This window comes from Neoarius graeffei, chromosome 8 (assembly GCF_027579695.1).
Source record: "Neoarius graeffei isolate fNeoGra1 chromosome 8, fNeoGra1.pri, whole genome shotgun sequence".
Classification (NCBI taxonomy): Eukaryota; Metazoa; Chordata; class Actinopteri; order Siluriformes; family Ariidae; genus Neoarius; species Neoarius graeffei.
In genome coordinates, this window is record NC_083576.1 from 42,906,661 (window position 1) to 42,932,975 (window position 26,315).

The following is a 26,315-nucleotide window of genomic DNA, read 5'->3' on the forward strand; positions in this document are numbered from 1 at the left end:
TGACACAGTCTGAAGCAGGCCAGTGCCAAGGCTTTTTCATAAAGGACATTATTATCAGGTCCTGAAGCCTCCTGGGCTTCCCTCACTCACACAAAAGCCACTTGCTGACAGCTAGTTTCAGGGATATGAGGTTATGAGAGGGAACAATCAAGTGATACAAAGATACGATTCTGGCAATTTCACTTGCTTGTTGAAAACTGGAAAGGTAATTAAGCTCTACAAGCGCTTTGATAAACCACTGTTAGAAGGGCTGTTTCATAATCAGGGTATACTTTTCAAGTCCACAATAGTCCAAAAATCAAATCTCAGATTTCTGTGTTTCTCTGCTGCCAAAAATTACCTTTTCAGATGGAAATTAACTGCAGAATTTCAGAGCTACAGGTCATATACTGAGTATGTTACTTGTGGTGAGAAGACAGCATATAGTGTATTTCTAAAATTGGTTTTCCGGAGAGAACACTTTTTGATGGACACACATTTCAACCACATGTGAAGCTCTGCTGCAAATGTGTCTTGCATCTCTTTCAAGTCCTGTTTTTTTATTGGGCATTAACAGAGTATTCTGTTTCCAAAAAGACAAATATTTTCCTTAAAAAATAATTTACAAACTCATCAAATTGTGAGTGATTTCCAGGGAGGGTATTTTTGATGGACAAAGGATACTGTTGGAGGTACTTGGTTTACAAAAATAAATAAATAAATAAAAATAAAAACCTGTAACTTCCACTTAAATATCTTTCTATTGTGAATGAAAGTATACATCCCAAAGTAAAATCTATTTAGTGCTAAAAAATGCAATTCTGAATTTAAGCAGGAAAATCTAAGTGTAATAATTAAAGGAACATTAAATGAAATGACCACAAGTTCAAAACTGAGCCCACATTTGACTCTTACAAACATTTATAAGAACTTATAAGAAACATTACTGCTGTAGGAAGGGCTGGTATGTCTGTGCGGCATGGTGGTATAGTGGTTAGCACTGTTGCCTCACAGCAAGAAGGTTCTTGGTTCAAGCCCAGCGGCTGACGGGGACCTTTCTGTGTGGAGTTTGCATGTTCTCCCTGTGTATGTGTGGGTTTCCTCCAAGTGCTCCAGTTTCCCCAACAGTTCAAAGACATGCAGTTAGGTTAACATGGGGCGGCCTTGGGCTGAAGTGCTCTTGAGCAAGGCATCTAACCCCCAACTGCTCCCTGGGCGCTGTAGCATAGCTGCCCACTGCTCTGGGTATTTGTGTGTGCGGTCAGTGCTCACTTATGTGTGTGCATGTGTGTGTTCACTGCTTCAGATGGGTTAAATGCAGAGGATGTGACAAATAAAGGCTTCTTCTTCTGTGAAATAAGGTATAAGAAACTCCAGCATATATAGACTGGATCTAGTTGCAGGAGTTAGTTGGTGTTATTCAAAAAGACAGCCATGTTTGTAAAACAGCCCAGAAACAGCATATTTCCTTGATGGATACCTTGCTCTACTCAACGAGGTTAAATGGCACTTCTTGGCTTGTGTTTTCTGTATTACACTGAACTGTTCAATGTGATGTTTGATATATAGTGCAAAAAAAATGCTATGTTTCCTTCGTAATCAAAAATCTGTTATTTTATGAAAAAAAGAAACTGAGCTAGCCCTGTGATGATCTGGCGACTTGTCCAGGGTGTACCCCGCCTTTCGCCCGTAGTCAGCTGGGATAGGCTCCAGCTTGCCTGCGACCCTGTAGAACAGGATAAAGCGGCTACAGATAATGAGATGAGATGAGAAACTGAGCTGTTGTGCAAATTTAATTAATTAGCCATGGGATCAAAACACACAGTGAAAATAACATATAATGAATGATTAATGGTCATTAATGGAGATGATTTTAGCAGAACATAACACTATGACATTTTAAAATGTGAAACAGTAAAACAAAGCAATCAGAGACTAAAATCAAAAGCCAGAATAAGCATTCCATCGTGCAGCTTACCTTAAATATTTCATCTGGACAGTCTGGAATAATTCTGCAAATAGCCCTTTTTACACCATTTTCCTGTTCTTTGGTTTTAACCGAGATGCCAGAAGACTCAGATTCACTTTGTTCATGTTGGTCAAACTGAAGCTCAGGCTCAGACAGAGAACTTCTTTCTGGGCCATCAATTCTCTGGTGATTTTCAATGGTGGCCAGAGAGGTGTGAGTGGAGGTGTGTTGTGATTCTGTCCCAACGGAGAATCCATTAGTGCTCAAGTCTGACCATGCTTTCCACGATTTCGGCACCACATGTGGGGACCTGTTTAAAACTTCAGCAGGTGAGATCACCTCACATGTGTCGAGGGTGAAGGCAGGCTTAGTGAAAGTTTCATTTTCTCTCTGAAGTGCATTAGTTTCAGTGTGAAGAAATTCTTGAATCTGCTCTGTTCTTGCTGAGACAATATTGGGACATTCACCTTCAGAAGGTGCAAAGGGCCTGGATGAGTTCCTCCATTTTCGAGCAGTCTCAGCCATGCTATTAAAGAACCTATACAGTCCCCGAAAGTGGCTGCATTTGACATCTGGACCTATCTGTTTAGGTACAGGCATGGAATCTTTACTGGACTCAATGTCAACAGAGCAATAGTCGGAGTCAATTGTTTTGTCCAGTGTGTGCATGGAGTCAAAGCTCTTCTCCAACAAAGTGGAACGTCCCTTTCCGATAAAGGACATTCTCTTCAAGTAATTCCAAACATCACCTCCTTTTGACCGTCTTCCTGCTAGAGGTACCTTGGGGTTATTTTTCACATGTTCTTCATGGACTGTCACACCTGTATTGTTATTGTTTAAGTGAGCTTTCTTTGAGCACGTTTGAGACTTAAAACTGTTGTGTAGCCGAACTGTGTTCTTTGGTAGCTGATGATCATTCTCAATTGTAGTAGTAAAGTCTAGATCCTCAAAAGAGCAATCAAACTCAGTAGTGTAACCTGCATATGAATGCCTCTTGCCTTTATTCTTGAGTATGTTTCTCTGGTTGTGTAACAAAGCATGAGAATTCCTGCTGTTTTCATTTGTCTCAGCCTGAAATGCACTATGGAATTTTGCACTGGCAAGTTTCCCAGGTTTGCCTCTGAAGACAGAAGGTGACTTGAGCTTTTTTAGACCCTTTACTCTGTCAGCAAATGACAGCTTGGAGGCAGATGCTTCCCCTGGAAGTATCATGGAGTGAGGTCGTCTCTCATAGTCAGATACAATTCTTCTGTGGTTGAGAATCCTCCAGATGCCTGTGTTTCTGGATGCCCGGTTCAGTTCCTGTTTCTCTCTGATTGGATCCTGAAAGGATGCCAGATCCAATGATTCCTTAAGATCCTTAGATTTGCGGATTTGCACAATCCCTGTTTCACTCTCCATGTCCAGAGACACACTGAAGACTTTGTTGATATACCCATTGGAAACATTACAATCAGACACAGTGCTTTCTATGTTGTCCATCCTCTCACATTGCAAAGGACTTCAGTCAGCTTTCGACTGTAAGAGACATCATTTTTGTGGTCCACCTGATTATCTTAGAGATATTAGAAAATAAAATTACAAGTAAGAGACATGAAGAAACATTAATGATAATTTTAGCTCCCAAGTGTTGCAGTATTTTACACATGATATAAAATATATATTTTACACACACACACACACACACACACACACATACATAGATTTTATTATATATTTATATATGTATATACAGTACCATGCAAAAGTCGTAGGCACATGTAAAGAAATGCTGAAGACCAAAAATGGCTTAAAATAATGAAATGAAATGTTTCAACTTTAAAAAAAAATACTACAAACAATAGTAAGCCATAACAAATGAAACAAAGTCAATATTTGGTGTGAGATAATCCTTTACTTTAAAAAAATATACAGCAGTCTCAGGTACAGTTAGTGCAGTTTTATAAGGAAATAAACTGTAGGTTTCACTGAGCATCTTGCAGAACCAGCCACAGTTCTTCTCGACACTTTGTCACACTTGCTTCTGAATTTTTGCAGCAAAACCCAGTAGCCTTCATTATGTTTTCTTTTTTAATCTGAAAAGTGGTTTTTTAAGGAATATGCTGCTCAGATACAAACATTTTTTTCTGTAACATTTAATTTTGTGTTGGAAAATGAACGTTTGGCACTCTAAATGTTCATTTTTGTACTAACTCGATAATGTAGAAATCATAAAATAGAAATTGAAACAAAGTTTGTATGAAAAAAAAATTGGGTGCCTAAGACATTTGCACAGTACTCTGTGTGTCTGTGTGTATGTGTGTGTAGAGGACATTACACAGTTGCACAAAGATATGAAGTTTAACTTTGAGTGGTGAATGTATGTATCACGAGTGACCAAAGCAAACTTCACATCTTCACGCCACCGTGTAAATGTTCTTTATATTACCGTATACAGACACATCCACAAAAAAAAAAAAAGCAAGATAATCAAATGAATTTTAATTTTGAACCGGTTCACTATTTTCACAACGCGCTTCAAGTCAGCAGGAAAACATTGAGAGTGATGTCATTGGAGTGAAGATATCGGGAAATATGTCACCCAGATCCGCAATGTATTTCAAATGAAAAATGCAAGTTTTTCAATATGAGAAGATTAACTTCATATCAAGACAATGTGTCATTTTCTTTTCATTATGTAGACACATTTACAAACATAGTAACCAAATTTATTAAAACAATTAATCGATATCCTCATGAGTGACATATTGAGAATTATTATACATACAGAACACTTTTTTGATGGAATAAAAACATGTATTCTATTCCCTTCTAGCGGGTTTCATTATTAATAATAATAATAATAATAATAATAATAATAAATACATTTTATTTGTAACGCACTTTACATTTAGAGCAAATCTCGAAGTGCTACAAGATAGAAACATCATTAAAAAAAGGTAGATTGAACCAACATAACAAAAATGAACAGAAATAAAGCATAATTAAGAGTCATACGGTATATTTTTAAGTCCTTTTTTAAAACTCTCTGTAGTCTGTGGTGCCCTCAGATGGTCAGGCAAGGGGCAGCAGAACAGAAGGCTCGATCACCCATGGTGCTGAGATTAGTCCTGAGGTGGCAGAGGCGATTTGAGTGGGTAGAGCAGAGGGATCACATTGAGGTTAGTGGGGTGAGTAATTATTTCAGGTAGATGGGGGCATTTCCATAGATGCACTGGTGAGTAAGAAGGGAGACTTTGTATTCAATCCTGGCAGAGACAGGGAGCCAGTGAAGTGAATGGAGAATGGGTGTGATGTGTTCATATTTTCGCACTCTCATCAGGATCCTTGCAGTACTGTTCTGAATGCATTGTAGTCTTTGAAGACTCTTGCTAGGGATTCCAATGAGAAGTGCATTGCAGTAATCCAGCCTGGAGGAGACAAAAGCGTGGACCAACTTTTCAGCATCTGATAAGGTGAGAGTGGGACAGAGTTTGGCAAAATTTCTGAGATAGTGAAAACAGATCTTGCAAAGATGTTTGATACGGGCTTCAAAGGTGAGTTGAGGGTCAAATTTTACACCACGGTTGGTGACTAATGAGGAGATGGGAATGTCATGGTCAGAGAATGTAACGCTGGTTATGGAGGACGACTGGATCTAGTGCAGTGTACCAACCAAGACTGCTTCAGTTTTTAAGCTGTTCAGCTGGAGAAAGTTGTGATTCATCCACACCTTTATCTCCTCCAGACAGGCAGTGAGTGTAGATAGAGGAGATGATGATGATACATGACCAAGGGGGAGCATGTATAGAGTGAACAGGATAGGATCAAGGACTGACCCCTGAGGGACCCCACAGGTGACTGTGTGTATCCGGGATCTTGTATTTCCAAAGGAAATGCACTCTGTTCTGTCAGTGAGATAAGATTTAAACCAGTTAAGGACTGTGCCAGTGAGTCCAATGAAGTGATGTAACTGGTTGAGGAGTATACCATGGTCAACAGTATTGAATGCAGCAGACAATCAAGAAGAATGAGGAGGGAAGGTGAGCCAACATCAGCTGTCATCAGCAGATTGCTTGTAACTCTAACCAGAGCTGTTTCTGTGCTGTGAGCAGAGCGGAAACCAGACTGAAATTTTTCAAAAAGGTTGTTGTGCATAAGGTGGTCCTGAACGTGGGCAGCAACTACTTTTTCGAATACTTTGGAGAGGAATGGAAGATTGGAAATGGGCCTGTAATTGGCAAAAACTTCTGGATCAAGAGTGGGTTTTTTGAGTAGTAGTCTGATTACAGTGGCTTTTTGAGCAGATGGAATATAGCCAGCCTGAAGGGAGAGGTTTATTACAGTGGTGATCAAGGGACTTATGGCAGAGATATTTTCTTTCACTAGGGCTGTAGGATTGGGGTCAAGGGCACAGGTGAAGGGTTTCATTCTCCTGATGATATATTCGACCTCTTGCTGTGAAATTTCTGGAACGCAGTTAAGGGCCTGGGAGATTTCAAACTGTGAGTAGGCAGTCGGGACAGGTAGAGTGGAAGAACCAGAAAGGACAGATGAATGAATTGAGTGAATTTTTGTTTTGAAGAAGGCCATAAAGTTATTACAGTACTCTTCTGTAGTTTCTGTAAGTGAATGGGTTTGTGGTTTGAGAAGATGATTGACAGTGGAAAATAGCTGCTTGGAATTTCCAGGACTATTTTTGGTGGCATTTGAGTAGAACTGTGACCATGCCTCTCTAAGGGACTTTGAGTAGGCCTTTTGGTGTTCCTGATATGCTAGCTTGTGAACTGTAAGACCTGAAACTTTATAATGCTTCTTGAGAGCATGCCCATTTGCTTTCATTTTCTGTAGCTCACTGGTGAACCAGGGGCAGAGAGGGAGAAGGTGACTGTTCTGGTTTTGACAGGAGCATGGAGATCCAGAATGCTGCTCAAGGTTTTATTGTAGAAATCCACTGCGTCATTGGCTGATAAAAAGTCTGTATGAAGAACATGCTGGAGATCATCCATCCATCCATTATCTGTAACCGCTTATTCTGTTCTACAGGGTCACAGGCACGCTGGAACCTATCCCAGCTGACTATGGGCGAGAGGCAGGGTACACCCTGGACAAGTCGCCAGGTTATCGCAGGGCTATGCTGGAGATCAACTGTCAAAATTTCTGGGTTGATGTTATTCAATTTTCTAAAGCAGATTTTGCATTTGGGCTTGATAATTGGAGATAATAATGGCAACTCCATGGAGATGGCCTTGTGGTTGGACACACCCAAATCATACAGAAGTAGATTGCTGAGAGGGGCAGAGTCAGTGATGACCAGATCAAGAGTATGCCCCTTGGTGTGTGGGGGGACATCGACAAGTTGTCTGAGGGTAAAACAATCCAAGAATTAAAGGAATTCAGCTGTAAAACAGCAGGAGGGGGTATCGACACGGATGTTTATATCTCCAAGTATTATAATATTGGCAGAGGTTATACAGAATGTTGAAAGAAGGTTGCTCATCTCAGAGATGAAATATGGGTTCAGTTTGGGTGGCCGGTAAATAGAGAATTTACCGTGGTAGAATTTGGGTGGTATTGTCATGGAGAAAGGAGGCTTACATTTAAATGCCAGGCATTCAAAAGAAGATAGCTCTGACAGGGGCAGAGGAGACAAATCCAGATCACTATGGTAAATAGTAAACAGACCACCACCACAACCTGTGCTGCAGGCTTTCTGGAGGTAGCAATAGCCAGGAGGACAGGTCTCATTCAGAACAGAAAAAAACATCTGGTTGATGCCAGGTTTCCGTAAGGCACATCAAATCCAAACACTTGTCCAGAATATGGTCATGTATGAAGCAAGATTTATTTGTGAGAGATTGCGCACTAAACACTTCAATTTTGACATTAGATGAGGCAGTGAGTCTCTGTATTGGCCGAAGTAGACTGAAATCCACTCCACATTTTTCATCCAGCTCCGTGAGTGGTGTTGCCATGAAAACTCCAGTAGTACTAGTCTGAAGAGCAACAGTACGCCGATGACGTGTCTAAGGTGCAACAGTGTGTGCAGCTGACCAGAAGGATGGAATGGCAGGACCAAATCAGGAGTAAACAAACTTCCTATGGGAGCTTCTGTAAATGTAACAGGGCTGGCAAAAGAGTCCAAGTTGTTTAATAATTGATATGCATGATGGAATGGCAAAGTTTTAACAGCTGGTTGACATAATAACTCAACATAATGACAGTCACAGAGAGTTCAGTTTATTGGCCATTAGCTTATGGACGTGATGTTCAAAGGTGAAACATCCAACACAGAGGGTCAGACATCGGTGATCAGCAATGACTCAACTGTAGAAACTGTGGCATGCTGTGTAAACTGTAAAGAAAAACAGAACGCAATAATTTGCAAATCATGGAAACCCTATATTTCATTGAAAATAGTAAAAAGATAATAAAGCAAATGTTGAAGCTGAGAAATTTAATTGTTTTTTGAAAAATATATGCTCATTTTGAATTTGATGTCAGCAACCCACTTTAAAAAAGTTGGGACAGGGGCATGTTTACCACTGTGTTTCATCACCTCTACTTTTAACAACACTCTGTAAACGTTTGGGAACTGAGGAGACCAATTGCTGTAGTTTTGAAAGAGAAATGTTGTCCCATTCTTGCCTGATATACAATTTCAGTTGCTCAACAGTTCGGGGTCTCCTTTGTTGTATTTTGCACGTCATAATGTGCCAAATGTTTTAAATGGGAGACAGGTCTGGATTGCAGGCAGGCCATTTTAGCACCCTGACTCTTTTACTATGGAGCCATGCGGTTTTAATAAGTGCAGAAAGCAGTTTGGCATTGTCTTGCTGAAAGAAGGACGGTCTTCCCTGAAAAACATTTTGTCTGGATGGCAGCATATTATTCTGAAACGTGTATATATCATTCAGCATTAATGATGCCTTCCCAGATGTACAAGCTACCCATGGCATGTGCACTAATGCACCCTCATACCATCACAGATGCTGGCTTTTGAACTGTACACTGATAACAAGCCAGATGGTCCCTCTCCTCTTTAGCCTGGAGGACGTGGTGTCCATGATTTCTAAATAGAATTTCTACTTTTGATTAATCAGACCTCAGGACAATTTTCCACTTCGCCTCAGTCCATCATAAAAGAGCTCGGGTCAAGAGAAGGTGGCAGTATTTCTGGATATTGTTTATATCTGGTTTTAACTTGCGTTTGTGGATGCAGTAATAAACTGTTTTCACAGACGATGGTTTCCTCAAGCATTCCTGACCCCATGCAGTGATTTCCAATGCAGACATGTGTCTGCTTTTAATGCAGTGTCTCCTGAGGGCCTGAAGATCACAGGCATCCAATGTCAGTTTTCAGCCTTGTCTCTTGTCTACAGAGATTTCTCCAGATTCTCTGAATCTTTTCATGATATTATGTACCATAGATGATGTGATCCCCAAATTCTTTGCAATTTTACATTGAGGAACGTTATTCTTAAGTTGTTGCACTGTTTGCCCATGCAGTTTTTCACTGAGTGGTGAACCCATCCCCATCTTTACTTCTGAGAGATTCAGCCTCTCTGGGATGCTCTTCCCCAATCATGTTACTGACCTGTTGCCAATTAACCAAATTATTATTATTATTTATCATTACACAACTTTTTCAGTCTTTTGTTCCCCCTGTCCCAACATTTTTGAAATGTGTTGCTGACATCAATGTCAAAATGAGCATATATTTTTCAAAAAACAATGAAATTTCTCAGTTTCAACATTTGATACGTTGTCTTTGTACTATTTTCAATGAAAGATAGGGTTTCCATGATTTGTAAATCGTCATATTCTGTATTTATTTATGTTTTACACAGTGTCCCAACTTTTTTGGAATTGGGGTTGTAAAACAAGTGAACATCCAAAAGGTTTACTGAAACGTGATAACCATAGTATACTTGATGTTATATACTATTGTAAACTGATGAGCTTAACGAAGAAGCTGCAAACAAACAGCACCAGCATCCTCTCCCCAACCATCTCGGAATTTATGTTTTATATATACATATATGGGTTGATAGCATGCAATATTGTTAACATATCGGTTACCCTACGTGTATTACATCACTCTATCCAAAGGAGACTGAGCACTGAATATGGTTTATGCTATTGCATGGTTGTCAAGACAACGTGATATCACACGTCGGAGATGTAAAACTTCCGTGCTAGCAAGCGACTGTGACAATTTGTAAACAAACATGGCCACCAGGTTTGCTTCGTTAAATACGGAAGAGTTTGAGAGAATTTTGAAAGAGAAAGGGATTGAACACCCGAAAGGAATATGTATGTTTAATAATAATAATAATAATAATAATAATGGCTTTTTTTCATGGGATATCAGATATATTCCATTCAACTAGCATGATATTGAACTCATCTTCGACTCATTCAGTATCATGCCAGCTGAATGGAATATATCTGATATACCACTCAACGCCAGCCAATATTATTTAAATACATCACGGTTGTGGTTCTGCATGTCCCGGGTGTAGCTTGTATGAAAAATACGAGTGACATATTTCCCAGTAAAACACTTCCTCTCTGTCTCTCTCTCTCTCTCTCTCTCTCTCTCTATATATATATATATATATATATATATATATATATATATATATATATATATATATATATACACACACACACACACACACACATACACAGAGTGCTCAGCGGAAATGAGTACACCCCCTTTGAAAAGTAACATTTTAAACAATATCTCAATGAACACAAACAATTTCTAAAATGTTGAAAAGACAAAGTTTAATATAACATCTGTTTAACTTATAACATGAGAGTAAGGTTAATAATATAAACTTAGATTACACATTTCAGTTTTACTCAAATTAGGGTGGTGCAAAAATGAGTACACCCCACAACACAATTTCACAATTTCATACTGGCATGAATATATGGACCTTGTCTTCTTCTTTAAAGCTATAAATGGCCTTGTTCAGTTGTCTGCTGATGTGCTACCATCCCCTGATATTCCTAGACAAGTGACAAGATCTACACCCAACACAAACACGATTCTCTTTCGGTTACGCAAATGTAGGACTGCAACTTTTCAACGGTCCTATTTTGTCCGAGTTACACGTGTCTGGAATTGTCTACCATCTAACTTAAGATGCAAGAACTTAAACCTGCTGCAATTTAAAACATTACTTAAAAAATATTATAATGACGCTCTTTCCAATTACAATTATGAGGGTCCACGTAGCTTTAAGTCAATTTGTTTGAAATGCAATACTGCAAGAAGTCTAGTGAGTCAAATCACCTGCTGCTATTAATGTTGTATTTTTGTATTCTTACTGTATTATACTTTTATTGTTTTTCTGGGCCCACAGTAATTGGTTTTTACTGTTGTGGTGTCCCTGCCTATCCGTCATTGTATTTACCAAGCGAAGCTAAATAAATAAAATAAAATAAAATAAAAAAAACAACAAAAACTACTACATCCAGTACTTTGTATGGCCTCCATGATTTTTAATGACCACCAAGTCTTCTAGGCATGGAATGAACAAGTTGGCGACATTTTGCAACATCAATCTTTTCCGTTCTTCAACAATGACTTCTTTTAGTGACTGGATGCTGGATGGAGAGTGATGCTCAACTTGTCTCTTCAGAATTCCCCATAGGTGTTCGATTGGGTTCAGATCAGGCGACATACTTGGCCACTGAATCACTTTCACCCTGTTCTTCTTCAGAAATCCAACAATGGCCTTAGATGTGTGTTTAGGATCATTGTCATGTTGGAAAAGTGCACAACGACCAAGGGCATGGAGTGATGGTAGCATCTTCTCTTTCAGTATAGAGCAATACATCTGTGAATTCATGATGCCATCAATGAAATGCAGCTCCCTGACACCAGCAGCACTTACCGGTATACAGCCCCACATAAGGACACTGCCACCACCATGTTTCACTGTAGGCACCATGCATTTTTCTTTGTATTCCTCACCTTTGCGACGCCATGCAGTTTTGAAGCCATCAGTTCCAAAAACATTTATCTTGGTCTCATCACTCCAGAGTATAGAGTCCCAGTAGTCTTCATCTTTGTCAGCATGGGCCCTGGCAAACTCTAGGTGGGCTTTTTTGTGCCTGGGCTTTAGGAGAGGCTTCTTTCGTGGACGGCATCCATGCATGCCATTTGTCTGCAGTGTACGCCGTATTGTGTCATGGGAAATAGTCACTCCAATTTGGCTTTCTACTTCTTTAGATAACTGCAGTGAACTTGCATGCCGATTTTCTTCAACCCTTCTCACCAGAAGACGCTCCTGTCGAGGTGTTAACTTCTGTGGACGACCTGAACGTCTCTGTGAGATGGTTGCAGTTCCATCTTTCTTAAACTTTTGTACCACTTTTGCTACAGTATTCTGACTGATAAGTAAAGCTTTGCTGATCTTCTTGTAACCTTCACCTTTGTGGTGTAAAGAAATTATTTTCCTTGGGGAATTCTGAAGAGACAAGTTGAGTATCACTCTCCATCCAGCATCCAGTCACTAAAAGAGGTCATTGTTGAAGAACGGAAAAGATTGATGTTGCAAAATGTCGCCAACTTGTTCATTCCATGCCTAGAAGACTTGGTGCTGTCATTAAAAATCATGGAGGCCATACAAAGTACTAGATGTAGTAGTGTTTGTTGTGGGGTGTATTCATTTTTGCACCACCCTAATTTGAGTAAAACTGAAAAATGTGTAATCTAAGTTTATATTATTAACCTTACTTTCATGTTATAAGTTAAACAGATGTTATATTAAACTTTGTCTTTTCAACATTTTGGAAATTGTGTTCATTGAGATATTGTTTAAAATGTTACTTTTCAAAGGGGGTGTACTCATTTACGCTGAGCACTGTATATATATATATATATATATATATATATATATATATATATATATATATATATATATATATTCATACACATACTAATGCATCTCAAAAAATTAGAATACCATGAAAAAGTTCCTTTTTTTCATAATTTAATTCAAAAAGGTAAACTTTCATATATTCTTTATTCATTACATGTAAAGTGAAATATTTAAAGCCTTTTTTGTTTTAATTTTGATGATTATGGCTTATAGCTCATGAAAATCAGAAATCCAGTATCTCAAATTATTAGAATATTCCCTAAGATCAATCAAAAAAAGGATTTACAATACAGAAATGTCCAACTTCTGAAAAGTACAGTGGTGCTTGAAAGTTTGTGAACCCTTTAGAATTTTCTATATTTCTGCATAAATATGACCTAAAACATCATCAGATTTTCACACGAGTCCTAAAAGTAGATAAAGAGAACCCAGTTAAACAAATGAGACACAAATATTATACTTGGTCATTTATTTATTGAGGAAAATGATCCAATATTACATATCTGTGAGTTGCAAGAGTATGTGAACCTTTGCTTTCAGTATCTGGTGTGACCCCCTTGTGCAGCAATAACTGCAACTAAACGTTTCCGGTAACTGTTGATCAGTCCTGCACACCGGCTTGGAGGAATTTTAGCTCATTCCTCAGTACAGAACAGCTTCAACTCTGGGATGTTGGTGGGTTTCCTCACATGAACTGCTTGCTTCAGTTCCTTCCACAACATTTCGATTGGCTTAAGGTCAGGACTTTGACTTGGCCATTCCAAAACATTAACTTTATTCTTCTTTAACCATTCTTTTGTAGAATGACTTGTGTGCTTAGGGTCGTTGTCTTGCTGCATGACCCACCTTCTCTTGAGATTCAGTTCATGGACAGATGTCCTGACATTTTGCTTTAGAATTCGCTGGTATAATTCAGAATTCATTGTTCCATCAATGATGGCAAGCCGTCCTGGCCCAGATGCAGCAAAACAGGCCCAAACTATGATACTACCACCACCATGTTTCAAAGATGGGATAAGGTTCTTATGCTGGAATGCAGTGTTTTCCTTTCTCCAAACATAACGCTTCTCATTTAAACCAAAAAGTTCTATTTTGGTCTCATCCATCCACAAAACATTTTTCCAATAGCCTTCTGGCTTGTCCACGTGATCTTTAGCAAATTGCAGACGAGCAGCAGTGTTCTTTTGGAGAGCAGTGGCTTTCTCCTTGCAAGGCTGCCATGCACACCATTGTTCTTCAGTGTTCTCCTGATGGTGGACTCATGAACATTAACATTAGCCAATGTGAGAGAGGCCTTCAGTTGCTTAGAAGTTACCCTGGGGTCCTTTGTGACCTCGCCGACTATTACACGCCTTGCTCTTGGAGTGATCTCTGCTGGTCAAGCACCCCTGGGGAGGGTAACAATGGTCTTGAATTTCCTCCATTTGTACACAATCTGTCTGACTGTGGATTGGTGGAGTCCAAACTCTTTAGAGATGGTTTTGTAACCTTTTCCAGCCTGATGAGCATCAACAACGCTTTTTCTGAGGTCCTCAGAAATCTCCTTTGTTCATGCCATGATACACTTCCACAAACATGTGTTGTGAAGATCAGACTTTGATAGATCCCTGTTCTTTAAATAAAACAGGGTGCCCACTCACACCTGATTGTCATCCCATTGATTGAAAACACCTGACTCTAATTTCACCTTCAATTTAACTGCTAATCCTAGAGGTTCACATACTTTTGCCACTCACAGATATGTAATCTTGGATCATTTTCCTCAATAAATAAATGACCAAGTATAATATTTGTGTCTCACTTGTTTAACTGGGTTCTCTTTATCTACTTTTAGGACTTGTGTGAAAATCTGATGATGTTTTAGGTCATATTTATGCAGAAATACAGAAAATTCTAAAGGGTTCACAAACTTTCAAGCACCACTGTATATTCATTTATACACTCAATACTTGGTTGGGGCTCCTTTACCATGAATTACTGTATCAATGCGGTGTGGCATGGAGGCGATCAGTCTGTGGCACTGCTGAGGTGTTATTGAAGCCCAGGTTGCTTTGATAGTGGCCTTCAGCGTATCTGTATTTTTGGGTCGGGTGTTTCTCATCTTCCTCTTGGCAATACCCCATAGATTCTCTATGGGGTTCAGGTCAGGCAAGTTGGCTGGCCAATCAAACACAGTAATATCATGGTCAGCAAACCATTTGGTAGTAGTTTTGGCACTGTGGGTAGGTGCCAATTCCTGCTGGAAAAGGAAATCAGCATCTCCAAAAAGCTCGTCAGCAGATGGAAGCATGAAGTGCTCTAAAATCTCCTGGTAGATGGCTGTGTTGACTTTGGACTTGATAAAATACAGTGGACCAACACCAGCAGATGACATGGCACCTCAAATCATCACAGACTGTGGAAACTTCACACTGGGCTTCAAACACCTTGGATTCTGTGCCTCTCCACTCTTCCTCCAGACTCTAGAACCGTGATTTCCAAATTAAATGCAAAATGTACTTTCATCTGAAAAGAGGACTTTGGACCACTGAGCAACAGTCCATTTCTTTCTCTCCTTAGCCCAGATAAGACACTTCTGACATTGTCTCTGGCTCAGGAGTAGCTTGATATTAGGAATGCAAAAGTTGTATCCCCTTTCTTGAAGATGTCTGTTCGTGATGGGTCTTGATACACTGACACCAGCCTCAGTCCACTCCTTGTGAAGCTCTCCCAAGTTCTTGAATCAACTTTTCTTGACAATCCTCTCAAGACTGCGGCCATCCCTGTTGCTTATGCGCCTTTTCCAGCCACCCTTTTCAGAAATGACCTTTTGTGGCTTACCCTCCTTGTGGAGGACATCAGTGATCATCTTCTGGACAACAGTCAAGTCAGCGGTCTTCCCCATGATTGTGGTTGTGTGTACTGAACTAGACCGAGAGATACACTGTGTTCATACTGTTTTACTCAAACTCGAAATGAAATATTTTAATATTTTGAGATGGGTTTTTTTATGTTTTGATACTGATTAAAATTAAAATAGAAAAATGCTTGAAACATTTTAGTTTATGTGTAATGAGTCTATAATATATAACATTTTCACTTTCTTAAATAACTGATGGAAAATACTGAACTTTTTCACAATATTCTAATTTTTTTAGACACACTAGTGTATATATATGAGACACACGGGTGTTTTACTGGGGAATACCCCACTCGTATTTTTCAGATGAAATACATCCTGGACCTGAGTGACATGGGGCGGCACGGTGGTGTAGTGGTTAGCGCTGTCGCCTCACTGCTGTGAGATGTCTGTTCGTGAGTGAGTCGCCTCACTGCTGAAGGTCCTGGGTTCGAGCCCCGGGGCCGGCGAGGGCCTTTCTGTGTGGAGTTTGCATGTTTCCTCCGGGTGCTCCGGTTTCCCCCACAGTCCAAAGACATGCAGGTTAGGTTAACCGGTGACTCTAAATTGACCGTAGGTGTGAATGTGAGTGTGAATGGTTGTCTGTGTCCATGTGTCAGCCCTGTGATGACCTGGCGACTTGTCCAGGGTGTGCCCCGCCTTTCGCCCGTAGTCAGCTGGGATAGGCTCCAGCTTGCCTGCGACCCTGTAGAAGGATAAAGCGGCTAGAGATGATGAGATGAGACCTGAGTGACATATTTTCCAATATCTTCATTTTGGTGAGGTCACTCCCAATGTTTTCCCGCTGACTTGAGACGTGTTGTCAAAATGGTGAACAACCGGTTCAAAATTAAAATTCTTTTTTTTTGTGGATATGTCAATATAATAAAAGAATATTACATGGGGGGGGCAAAGATATGAACTGCATCTTCTCATGTTGAAAAATGTTTCACTCCTTTGCTCTGCTCACTCGTGAAATATATTCACCACTTGAAGATAAACTTCATATCTTCGCACCGCCATGTAATATCCTCTATTTATTTATTTATTACACACACAAGTTGGAATATTTTCGAAAAAGCAATAAAAACAAAAATCTGTGATTTATTTCATGTCATCCTTTATTTAACTGACAAAAGTACAAAGAAAATATTTTCAGTACTTTTACAGACCAACATAATTGTATTTTTAAATATAAAAACAGAGTTATAATTTGATGCCTGCAACACAAAATAAAAGTTGGGACAGAGGCATGATTGCCATTATATTACATTACCTTTCCTTTTAATAACACTTTTTTAATTGTATGGGATCAGAAGATACTAATTGTTGCAGTGTTGCAATTGGAATTTTTGTCCATTCTTGCTTGATACATGACTTCAGCTGCTCAAAAGTTTGTGCTTATCATTGTCTGATTCTCCTCTTCATGATGCACCATGCATTCTCAGAGACAGATCTGGATTGGCAGCAGGCCAGTTAAGCACATGCACTCTGTGTCTACAAAGCCATGCTGTTGTAGCCCATGCAGAATGAGGCCTGGCATTGTCCTGCTCAAATAAACATGGACTTCCTGGGAAGAGATGTCGCCTTGATGGCAACATATGTCTCTCTAAAATCCCAATCTATGCCTTAGCGTAAATAATACCTGCATACACATGCAACTTACCCATGCTGTGGGCACTGATGTACTCCCATACCATCACAGATGCTAGCTTTGCACCTTTCTCTGATAACAAACTGGATAGTCGTATTCACTGTTGGCACTGAGAACCTGACATCTGGTTTTCCCCAAAACAAGCTGAAAGCTCATAGGCAACGGTTTTAATTTTATGCACATTTGAAACTTTATACGTGAAAAAACCCTCTGTAATTTTCTTCTGATCCCAAGAAGTATTGTTAATAAGTATTAATTAAAATAAGTTAGTGCGGATCGTGGCGAATTTCTGTTCGGCTATTGTCGTGACCACTCGGCGCGTGACGTCATTTAAGCCAAACAAACCGCTTGAGTTGAGTCCACTTCCGTTTACTTACATTGCCGTTCAGCTTGAGTGCAGACATGCATTATGGAATTTCCAAAGAAAAACCATGCCTTATTGTTGTGCAGTGAACTGTAACAACGGGACCGGTTCAGGAAGAAGTTTTTACCTTTTTCCGAGAGAGAAGAAGCAGAGAGAGTGGATTGGTTTTTTTCCAAAAGAGGAGAAGAGGCGGAGCGAGAGGATTGGCTTTTTCCAGAAAAGGAGAAGAGGCAGAGCGAGTGGGTTGGCTTTTTCCGAAAAAGGAGAAGAGGCAGAGCGAGTGGGTTGGCTTTTTCCGAAAGAGGAGACGAGGCGGAGAGAGTGGATTGTGTGTGTGAAGCCAGAGGGTTGTTTTTTTCTGAAAAAGAAGATGAGGCGGAGAGAGTGGAAGAAACAAAGAAGAGGAAGAGTCAAAGAAGAAACGGACCAGCAATGCTCAAGCAAAAAGGAGAAGATTGGAGGTAAACATTTTTAATTTTGCTTGCAGTTGACAAGTCAAGAATCCTGAGCAATCCTGTACAATCATTGTGGAAATGAGACAAAGGGATATTTCCTCGCTTATAGTAGGCTATAAATAGTATAATGCCGCGGATGGCAGGCTAATGTGGCCTACTGGCGCACTGTCAAGTAATCATTACCTATATCCACTAGGGAGGGCGGTTTAATTATTCTTCAAAAGGGCTCTTATTTAGAATTACAACAAAAGTAGGAATTTATCATAACTACCAGGATAAATCGTTTGGGCGCGAGTCTTGTTGAGGTCTGAGGTCACTGCGATCAGAGTTGGCCGAGTCGCTGTCCGATTCCGAGGCTGCACGGTCAAACCAGTGAGCCACATTCACTGATTGCTTTGCAACGGCCATAGACTCATACATATATGGTTTCACCTCTCGATATTTAATTTGGAGAGTTCATACTTCAAAATCGCTATCGCTTTCAGACATTTTACATAACCTCTCACGACCAAAGTCCGTACACGTGTGCTCGGTTCGCAAGTAAACACAGAACTGTTCCCAGTCTGTTTGGCTTAAATGACGTCACCACGACTGTCCCCTGGTGGTGAAAGTGTGCATAAGTGAGATGTAAACAAGCCTTCGGAAATTGGGCAAAACAGTATATTTTAACCGTTTTATTCAATTTTAGGGTGCAAATTAGACACTAGGATAACTGAATTCGCTTTTTGGGTCATTCTTCTAAACAATAAAGTTGATATTCTACGTTTCACCTCCGACTGTTGCCTATGACCTTTAAATGTAGACTCATCTGACCACAGCACATGTTTCCATTGTCTTTTGGTCCATCTGAGATGAGCTTGGGCCCAGAAAAATCAGCGGCATTTCTGCAGAGAATTGATGAATGGCTTCCACCTTGCATAATACAATTTCAGGTTACATTTCTAGATGCAGCATTGGACTGTGTTAAGTGAGAACCTTTTTCCAAAGTACTCCTGAGCCCATGTGGTTATATTTGTCACATCAGCATGATGGTTTCTCAGGCAATGCCACGTGAGGGTTCAAAGGTCATGTGTGAGTTTCCGACCTTGCTCATTATGCACTGAGATGTCTCCAAATTCCCTGATTCTTTTCACAATATTATGTACTGTAGATTTTGAAAGACCTAAATTCTCTGCGAGCTTACATTGAGAAATATTCTTTTTGATTTGATTAACAATTCTCTCATGAATTTTGGCACAAAGAGGGAAGCCATGACCCATCCTTGCTTGCAAAGTTTGAGCCTTTGGTGCATGCTCCTTTGATACCCAATCAAGATACCCTTACCTGTTACCAATTAATATGCTTATTGTGGAATCTTTCAAAATAAACTTATTTTGTTTCTGTCCCAAGTTGTTTCTGATTGTGTTGCAGACATCAAATTCTAACTTCATTTATATTTAATCCATTAAAAATATTTTATTAAATCTATTGAAAATCTTTTTTTTGTATTTTTGTCAGTTCAATAAAGTTTTACATGAATTAACAAATCAGAGACTTTTGTTTTTATTGAATTTTGTAAAATGGAAAATGTTCCAACTTTTCTGAAACTCTGAGGTTTATATATATACACTGCTCACAAAAATTAAAGGAGCACTTTAAAGAAACACATTAGATACATCAGATCTCAATATGAAGTTGGATATCTATACAAATATCGACAGGGCAATGTCTTAGGAACAAAAGGATGCAAAGTCTTTTAATGGAAATAAAAGTTTTCAGCCTACAGAGGGCTCAATTGTGTAGACACCCTAAAATCAGAGTGAAATGAAGATGTGGCAGGCTAGTCCATTTTTTCAAAAACTTAATTTCTGCAACTCAAAATGCTTTTCAGTATCTTGTGTGGCCCCCACGAGCTTGTATGCATGCTTGACAACGTCGCGGCATGCTCCTAATGAGACGACGGATGGTGTCTTGTGGCATTTCCTCCCAGATCTGTGTGAGGGCATCCCTGAGCTGTTCTACAGTCTGAGGAGCAACTTGGCGGCGCCTAATGGACCGAAACATAATGTCCCACACATGTTCTATTGGGTTTAAGTCAGGGGATCGTGAAGGCCATTCAATTGTTTCAATTCCTTCATCCTCCAGGTACTGCCTGCATACTCTTGCCACATGAGGCCGTGCATTGTCGTGCATTAGGAGGAAACCAGGACCTACTGCACCAGCATAGGGTCTGACAATGGGTTGAAGGATTTCATCTCGATACCTTATGGCAGTCAGAGAACCATTTCCTAGGCAGTAGAGGTCTGTGCGTCCCTCCATGGATATGCCCCCCCAGACTATCACTGACCCACCACCAAACCTGTCATGTTGAACGACGTTGCAGGCAGCATAACGTTCTCCTTGTCTTCTCCAGACTCTTTCACGTCTATCACAGGTGCCCAGGGTGAACCTGCTCTCGTCTGTGAAAAGTACAGGGCGCCAGTGGCGGACTTGCCAATTCTGGTGTTCTTCAGCAAATGCCAGTCGAGCTCCACGGTGCTGGGCAGTGAGCACAGGGCCCACTACAGGACGTCGGGCCCTCAGGCCACCTTCATGAAGTCTGTTCCTGATTGTTTGGGTAGAGACATTCACACCAGTGGCCCTCTGGAGGTCATTCTGTAGGGCTCGAGCAGTGCTCAGCCTGTTCCGCCTTGCACAAAGGAGCAGGTATCGGTCTTGCTGATGGCTTGAGGACCTTCTACGGCCCTGTCCAGCTCTCCGAGAATAACCACCAGTCTCCTGAAATCTCCTCCATGTTCTGGAGATTGTGCTGGGAGACACATTAAACCTTCTTGCTGCAGCACGTGTGGATGTGCCATCCTGGAGAAGTTGGACAACCTGTGCAACTTCTGTAGGGTTAAGGAATCGCCTCATACTGCCAGTAGAGATAATTACTCAAGCCAAAACCAGCACGAGTGAAAAATCAGCCAAAAAAGATCAAGAGGGAGAAACTTGAAATGACCTCCACATGTAAAACCAGTCCTGTTTTGAGGGTTTTCTGATTGTTGCCACTGTGGTGCACCTGTTGTTAATTCCATGAACACCAATACAGCTGAAAGTGATTAACGATGCCCTCAGCTGCTTAACCAACCAGAAAATTATCAGACAGGTTTAACTGATTTCATGCCAGGCCCAATAAAAAAAGTGTTCCTTTAATTTTTGTGAGCAGTGTATATATATATATATATATATATATATATATATATATATCGGCATGAGGGGTAAGCCATGACCCATCCTTGCTTGTAGAGTTTGAGCCTTTGGTGCATGCTCCTTTGATATCCAATCACGAAACCCTCACTTGTTTTATACACACACACACACACACACACACACACACACACACACAGATTTTCTGCTAGGAATTTTTAAGAAAACTTTCTGCTTATGAAGAATACTACCGCTAATAACATTTTGTTTGTTTTAACAAGAGTGAAATGTATTTTAATATGCTCCCAAATGTTACCTTGCAACACACATTTTCAAATGTATGACATTTCTGCTTCTTTACAGCTGGACCAGGATCATATGTTTCCAAGACCTCACATTCTTCCTCACTGTCTCTATTTGGCTGATCAGAATCACCTGCTTTAAGAAAGAAAGAAAGAAAGAAAGAAAGAAAGAAAGAAAGAAAGAAAGAAAGAAAGAAAGAAAGAAACTTTTAACTGTTTTCTGTATTGCCACCATTTTTTTCAACAGTGCGATTATATCGTTACAATTTGCTGCGAGGATATGAGCTGCCTTGATTTCCACAAGGAAGAGGAAATGTAATCTTTGGAATTTTGTCAATTACTATCTGACTGGGCAAGAGGAAATTTTAATTTCAGACTTGAATGAGTGCATATGACTGTAAGACAGGAATTTTAAATTCTATAATTGAATAATGTTTCTGGATTTTCTGTGCATGTCAGAAGAAAGTTCCACCTGAAAGAGCACCCAGAGAGACCATCCCTTAAATAAATCCCAGTGGCATTAGAGGCAGGCATTATTGAATAAAAGGTGGTGTACAAAAAAATATTTACTTAGTTTCAAATTATATGTACTTTATTTACTTTGCAATTTTTATGAGCCTTAACTTAATGTTTTGACATGTTAAAACCACTGACAGGTGAAATTAATCTAGTTTAAAAGGCACCTGTCCAGGGGTGGGACATATTAGACAGCAACTGAAAAGTCAGTTCTCGAAGTTGATGTGTTGGAAGCAGGAAAAATCCCACAGAAGGGCAACTGTAGCACAAACTGCTGAAAAAGGGAATGCTGGCTATGATAGAAAGGTGTCAGAACACATAGTGCATCACAGCTTGCTGCCTCCGTCATTATACAACCCCCAAATTCGAAAAAAGTTGGGACGGTATACTGAAAGTGAAATTAATGCAGAAAACAGTGATTTGTAAATAATCTTTGACCTGCATTGCACTCAGAACAATAGAACAGCACATCATTTGATGTTTTACAGGATAAAGCGGCTAGAGATAATGAGATGAGAATGAGACATTTTCAATTTTGATCCTTGCAACACATTTCAGAAAAAGTTGGGATAGTAAGGACTATGAGCCTGTCAGTAGTGAAAACATGATGTGCATTGCGTGGACAGCAGGACATTTGGCTAAAGAAGTGAGCTGAATACAGTATGCTTGGGAAGTAAATCAAGTACATCAAGATGAAAGGACACTTGAAGACGTACTACAAATTTTACTGTTTGGTGATGAATCAATTATTTCCATGTTTATATTATTATACTGGGGGGCATGATGTTGCAGTGGTTAGCACAGTTGCTTCACAGCAAAAAGGTTCTGGGTTCAAACCTTACAGCTGACTGGAGCTTTTCTGTGCAGAGTTCGCATGTTCTCCCTGTGCCCGTGTGGGTTTTCTCTGGGTCCCCCAATGGCCCTTTTCCACTACCCTTTTTCAGCTCACTTCAGCCCGACACGGCTCGCGTTTTGACTACCTCAGAACAGCACGACTCAGCTCGCTTCAGCCCTACTCAGCACCCAAAACTCGCACGGTTTTGGAGTGGGGCTGAAGCGAGCCAAACCGAGCCGAGTGGGGCTAGGGGTGTGAGGAGACACTCCCCTGTGCACTGATTGGTGAGGAGGAGTGTCCTCACATGCCCACACATGCCCCGCGAGCACGCTGGGATCTGTAAACACCGTAAACCCGGAAGAAGAAGAATTACGAATTATGAGAATTTCTGAAGCCTTATGCGCCTCGCCTCATCTATACGCTCTTGCCACTATCTGTTGGCGTTGTCGATGACAACAAGCCACAGCACCAAGACCAGCAACACTAACGACTCCATGTCCTCCATGTTTATTGTTTACTATCCGGGTCGTGAGACTACCGCTTAAAAGGTCACTGATGTCACTGTTTGCGCCGCCTAACGACATCACGTGACGTCCACCCACTTTCGCTAACTCCACCCAATGTGTCCACCCACTTCCAGCCAGCACGGTTCAGCGCGGTTGTAGTCGAAATGCAACCCCAACAGCCCCACTCAGCTCAACTCAGCCCAACTCAGCACGGCACGGCTCAGCCCAGCCCAACTCAGCCGCGTTGGTAGTGGAAAAGTGGCAATAGTTTCCCCCATACTCCAAAGACAGGCGGATCAGGTCAGCTGGTTACTCTAAATTGCTGCTATGTGTAAATATGAGTGTGAATGGTTGTTCATCTTTGTGTTAGCCCTGCAATTGACTGGTAACCTCCCCAGGCTGTACCCTGTCTCTTGCCCGAAGTCAGCTGGGATTGGCTCCAGCTTCTACTGCAATCTTGACACATAGTATGTGGCATAAATAATGGATGGATGAATATTATTATACTATAAATTGTACACCATCTACAATCCCAAATCAGATATTTATAAATAATCTTTGACCTGTATTATACTGAGCTTTCAATTATTTCTCTGAACTGTTGTTTTTCTGTGGCAGAAAGATTGTACAAAATGTCTTTAATAAAAAGTTTGAATTTATTTTGGGGTTTCTGAAATCAACACTTGGTCAAAATTATTCTTAAGCCTTCTAAAGGAAAGTTTTATAGTCAGATGAGACTAAGATTGAGTTGTCTGGCAACAATGACCGGAGGTACAGAGGAACACTGGAACGATGCTTAAGCATGGTGGTGGTAACATCATGATCTTGGCTGTTCTGCTGCCAGTGGAGCTGGTGCATTGTACAAACTGGATGGAATAATGAAGAACCTCAGAGTTCTTCACCCTAACCTCAAACCATCAGCTTGACAGTTGAAACTTGGACACATCTGGGTGTTCCAAAAGGACAATGACCCTAAACACACATCAAAGCTAGTTGTGAAATGGATTAAACTGAAAACAAATCCTGACCTCAACTCTATCAAAAATATGAGGACTGTGTTTAAAAGTCAGGTCTGTGCCAGGAAACACAAATTTAATTGAAGTCAACCAATTCTACCAATAAGAGTCGTCAAATATCCAAACAAAATTCTGGCAGAAGCTTGTTGATGGCTAGTAAAAGCATCTGGTCAAGGCAAAACTTGCTAAGGGGCACTGAACCAAATATTAAGTGTGCTTTATGCACACTTTTGACAATATGTTGATATTAGAAAACCCAATATAAATTAAATCTTGTGCACGAAATAGAATTTTTTATTTTCTATGCTCTCTCACACACACGTGCGCACACATACACACACTGCCAATAATAGTGGCACGTGTTCTTGTTGAAAATAATTACTTCTTGACATGGGATTTGTTTTTTCTCTGAATATTTTTTAATTAAAGGTTGGATTTTTCTCATTTTTTTCAGTGTGAGATGAAGCTACTTCACCAAAAGGTGGATTATTTTTCTAACTCTTTTTTTCTGTAAACTTTACAAGGGGTACCAATTATCATGAAGAACACTGCATAATGTTAAAACTGATAAAATTTGTTTTTTTCTAAATAGACACTCACTCATTCTGAATTTGATGCCTGTAACACATTCCCAAAAAAGTTGGAACATGGGCACCAAAATACTGGGAGAGTTGTGGAATGCTTAAAAAAAAACCTGTTTGGAAAATTCTACAGGTAAACAGGTTATTTGTTAATTGGAAAGGCTCAGGTATTCACAAACAAGAATTAGGTGAGGTTCATTACTTTGTGAAAAACTGTGTGGTCAGATAGTCCAACAGTTTAAGAATAATGTTTTTCAATGTACAATTGCAAGGAATTTAGGAATTTCACCATAGACAGTCCATTAGATCATCAAAAAATTCAGAGAATTCAGAGAAATCTCTGCACATAAAGGGCAAGGCCAAAACCCAAAACTGAACACCCATGACCTTCAATCCCTCAGGTGGCACTGCATTAAAAACTGACATGATTGTAGAAAGGACATTGCTACATGGACTCAAGAACACTTTGGAAAACTACTGTCAGTAAACACACATCGTTGCTGCATCTACCATGCAAAGTGAAAGTTATATTATAACACACACAACGGCAGGTCTACACCTAATATGTACAAGCAGACATGTGCTTCTCACCAAGCTGCCACAGTGGACCTGAAAGAATAGCACTGCTGCCTCTTCCCCACTGTGGTGCTGAAAGGACAGCTCCACCCCAGGATCACTGTTTGTAAACACCAGGGTGCACAAGGCCGAGGGGTAGGATAGCCTAGCTCTACACAGCTGGAGCTCACTAAGGGCCACTTCCACTCACCCTCTATAAGACTGCAGCAACACATAAAAGGATACTGCTGCCACAGGCGAGTACATACGATGGAAAGTGATGCTGTAGCTGATCTGTTGTCTATTCCAGCACAGACAACCTGCTCACTCCTGCCTGAGGAAGCGGCTCTCCTCCAGAATTCCTCTGAGTGGCAGCCTCTCAGGCTACTCCTAGCTGCAGGACTGTACCCTCCACAGACATTCTGCACAGAGATCTGCACTCATGCCCAATTTCCTCTTCCATCACTCACTTTTGTAAATAAAACAGCACTGTGTTCCGCACCGTATCTGGATCTCCCAAGTCTGTGTCCTGTCTCAGATCCAGATCCATCACACTGGTGGAGATTGTGGGCAAGATGGACACAGACCCAACTCCCTCCTCTGTGGAACCAGTCGTGTGGTATCTCCTCGAGAGCAGCTTGCAGCAGGCCCAACTCA

At 40.4% G+C, this 26,315-nt stretch overlaps 1 protein-coding gene across 1 annotated transcript in view; it reads right to left on the reverse strand.

Moving 5' to 3' along the window:
- Positions 1–26,315, reverse strand: part of LOC132890110 (spermatogenesis-associated protein 13-like) — a 399,897-nt gene that overhangs the window by 309,825 nt on the left and 63,757 nt on the right. The window contains exons 2-3 of the mRNA XM_060926899.1: positions 21,664–21,785; positions 1,958–3,503 (exon numbers count right to left, since the gene is read on the reverse strand). Of these exons, the coding sequence (XP_060782882.1) occupies positions 1,958–3,430 (1,473 nt within the window). The 5' untranslated portion in view covers positions 3,431–3,503; positions 21,664–21,785. The remainder of the gene's footprint in view (positions 1–1,957; positions 3,504–21,663; positions 21,786–26,315) is intronic.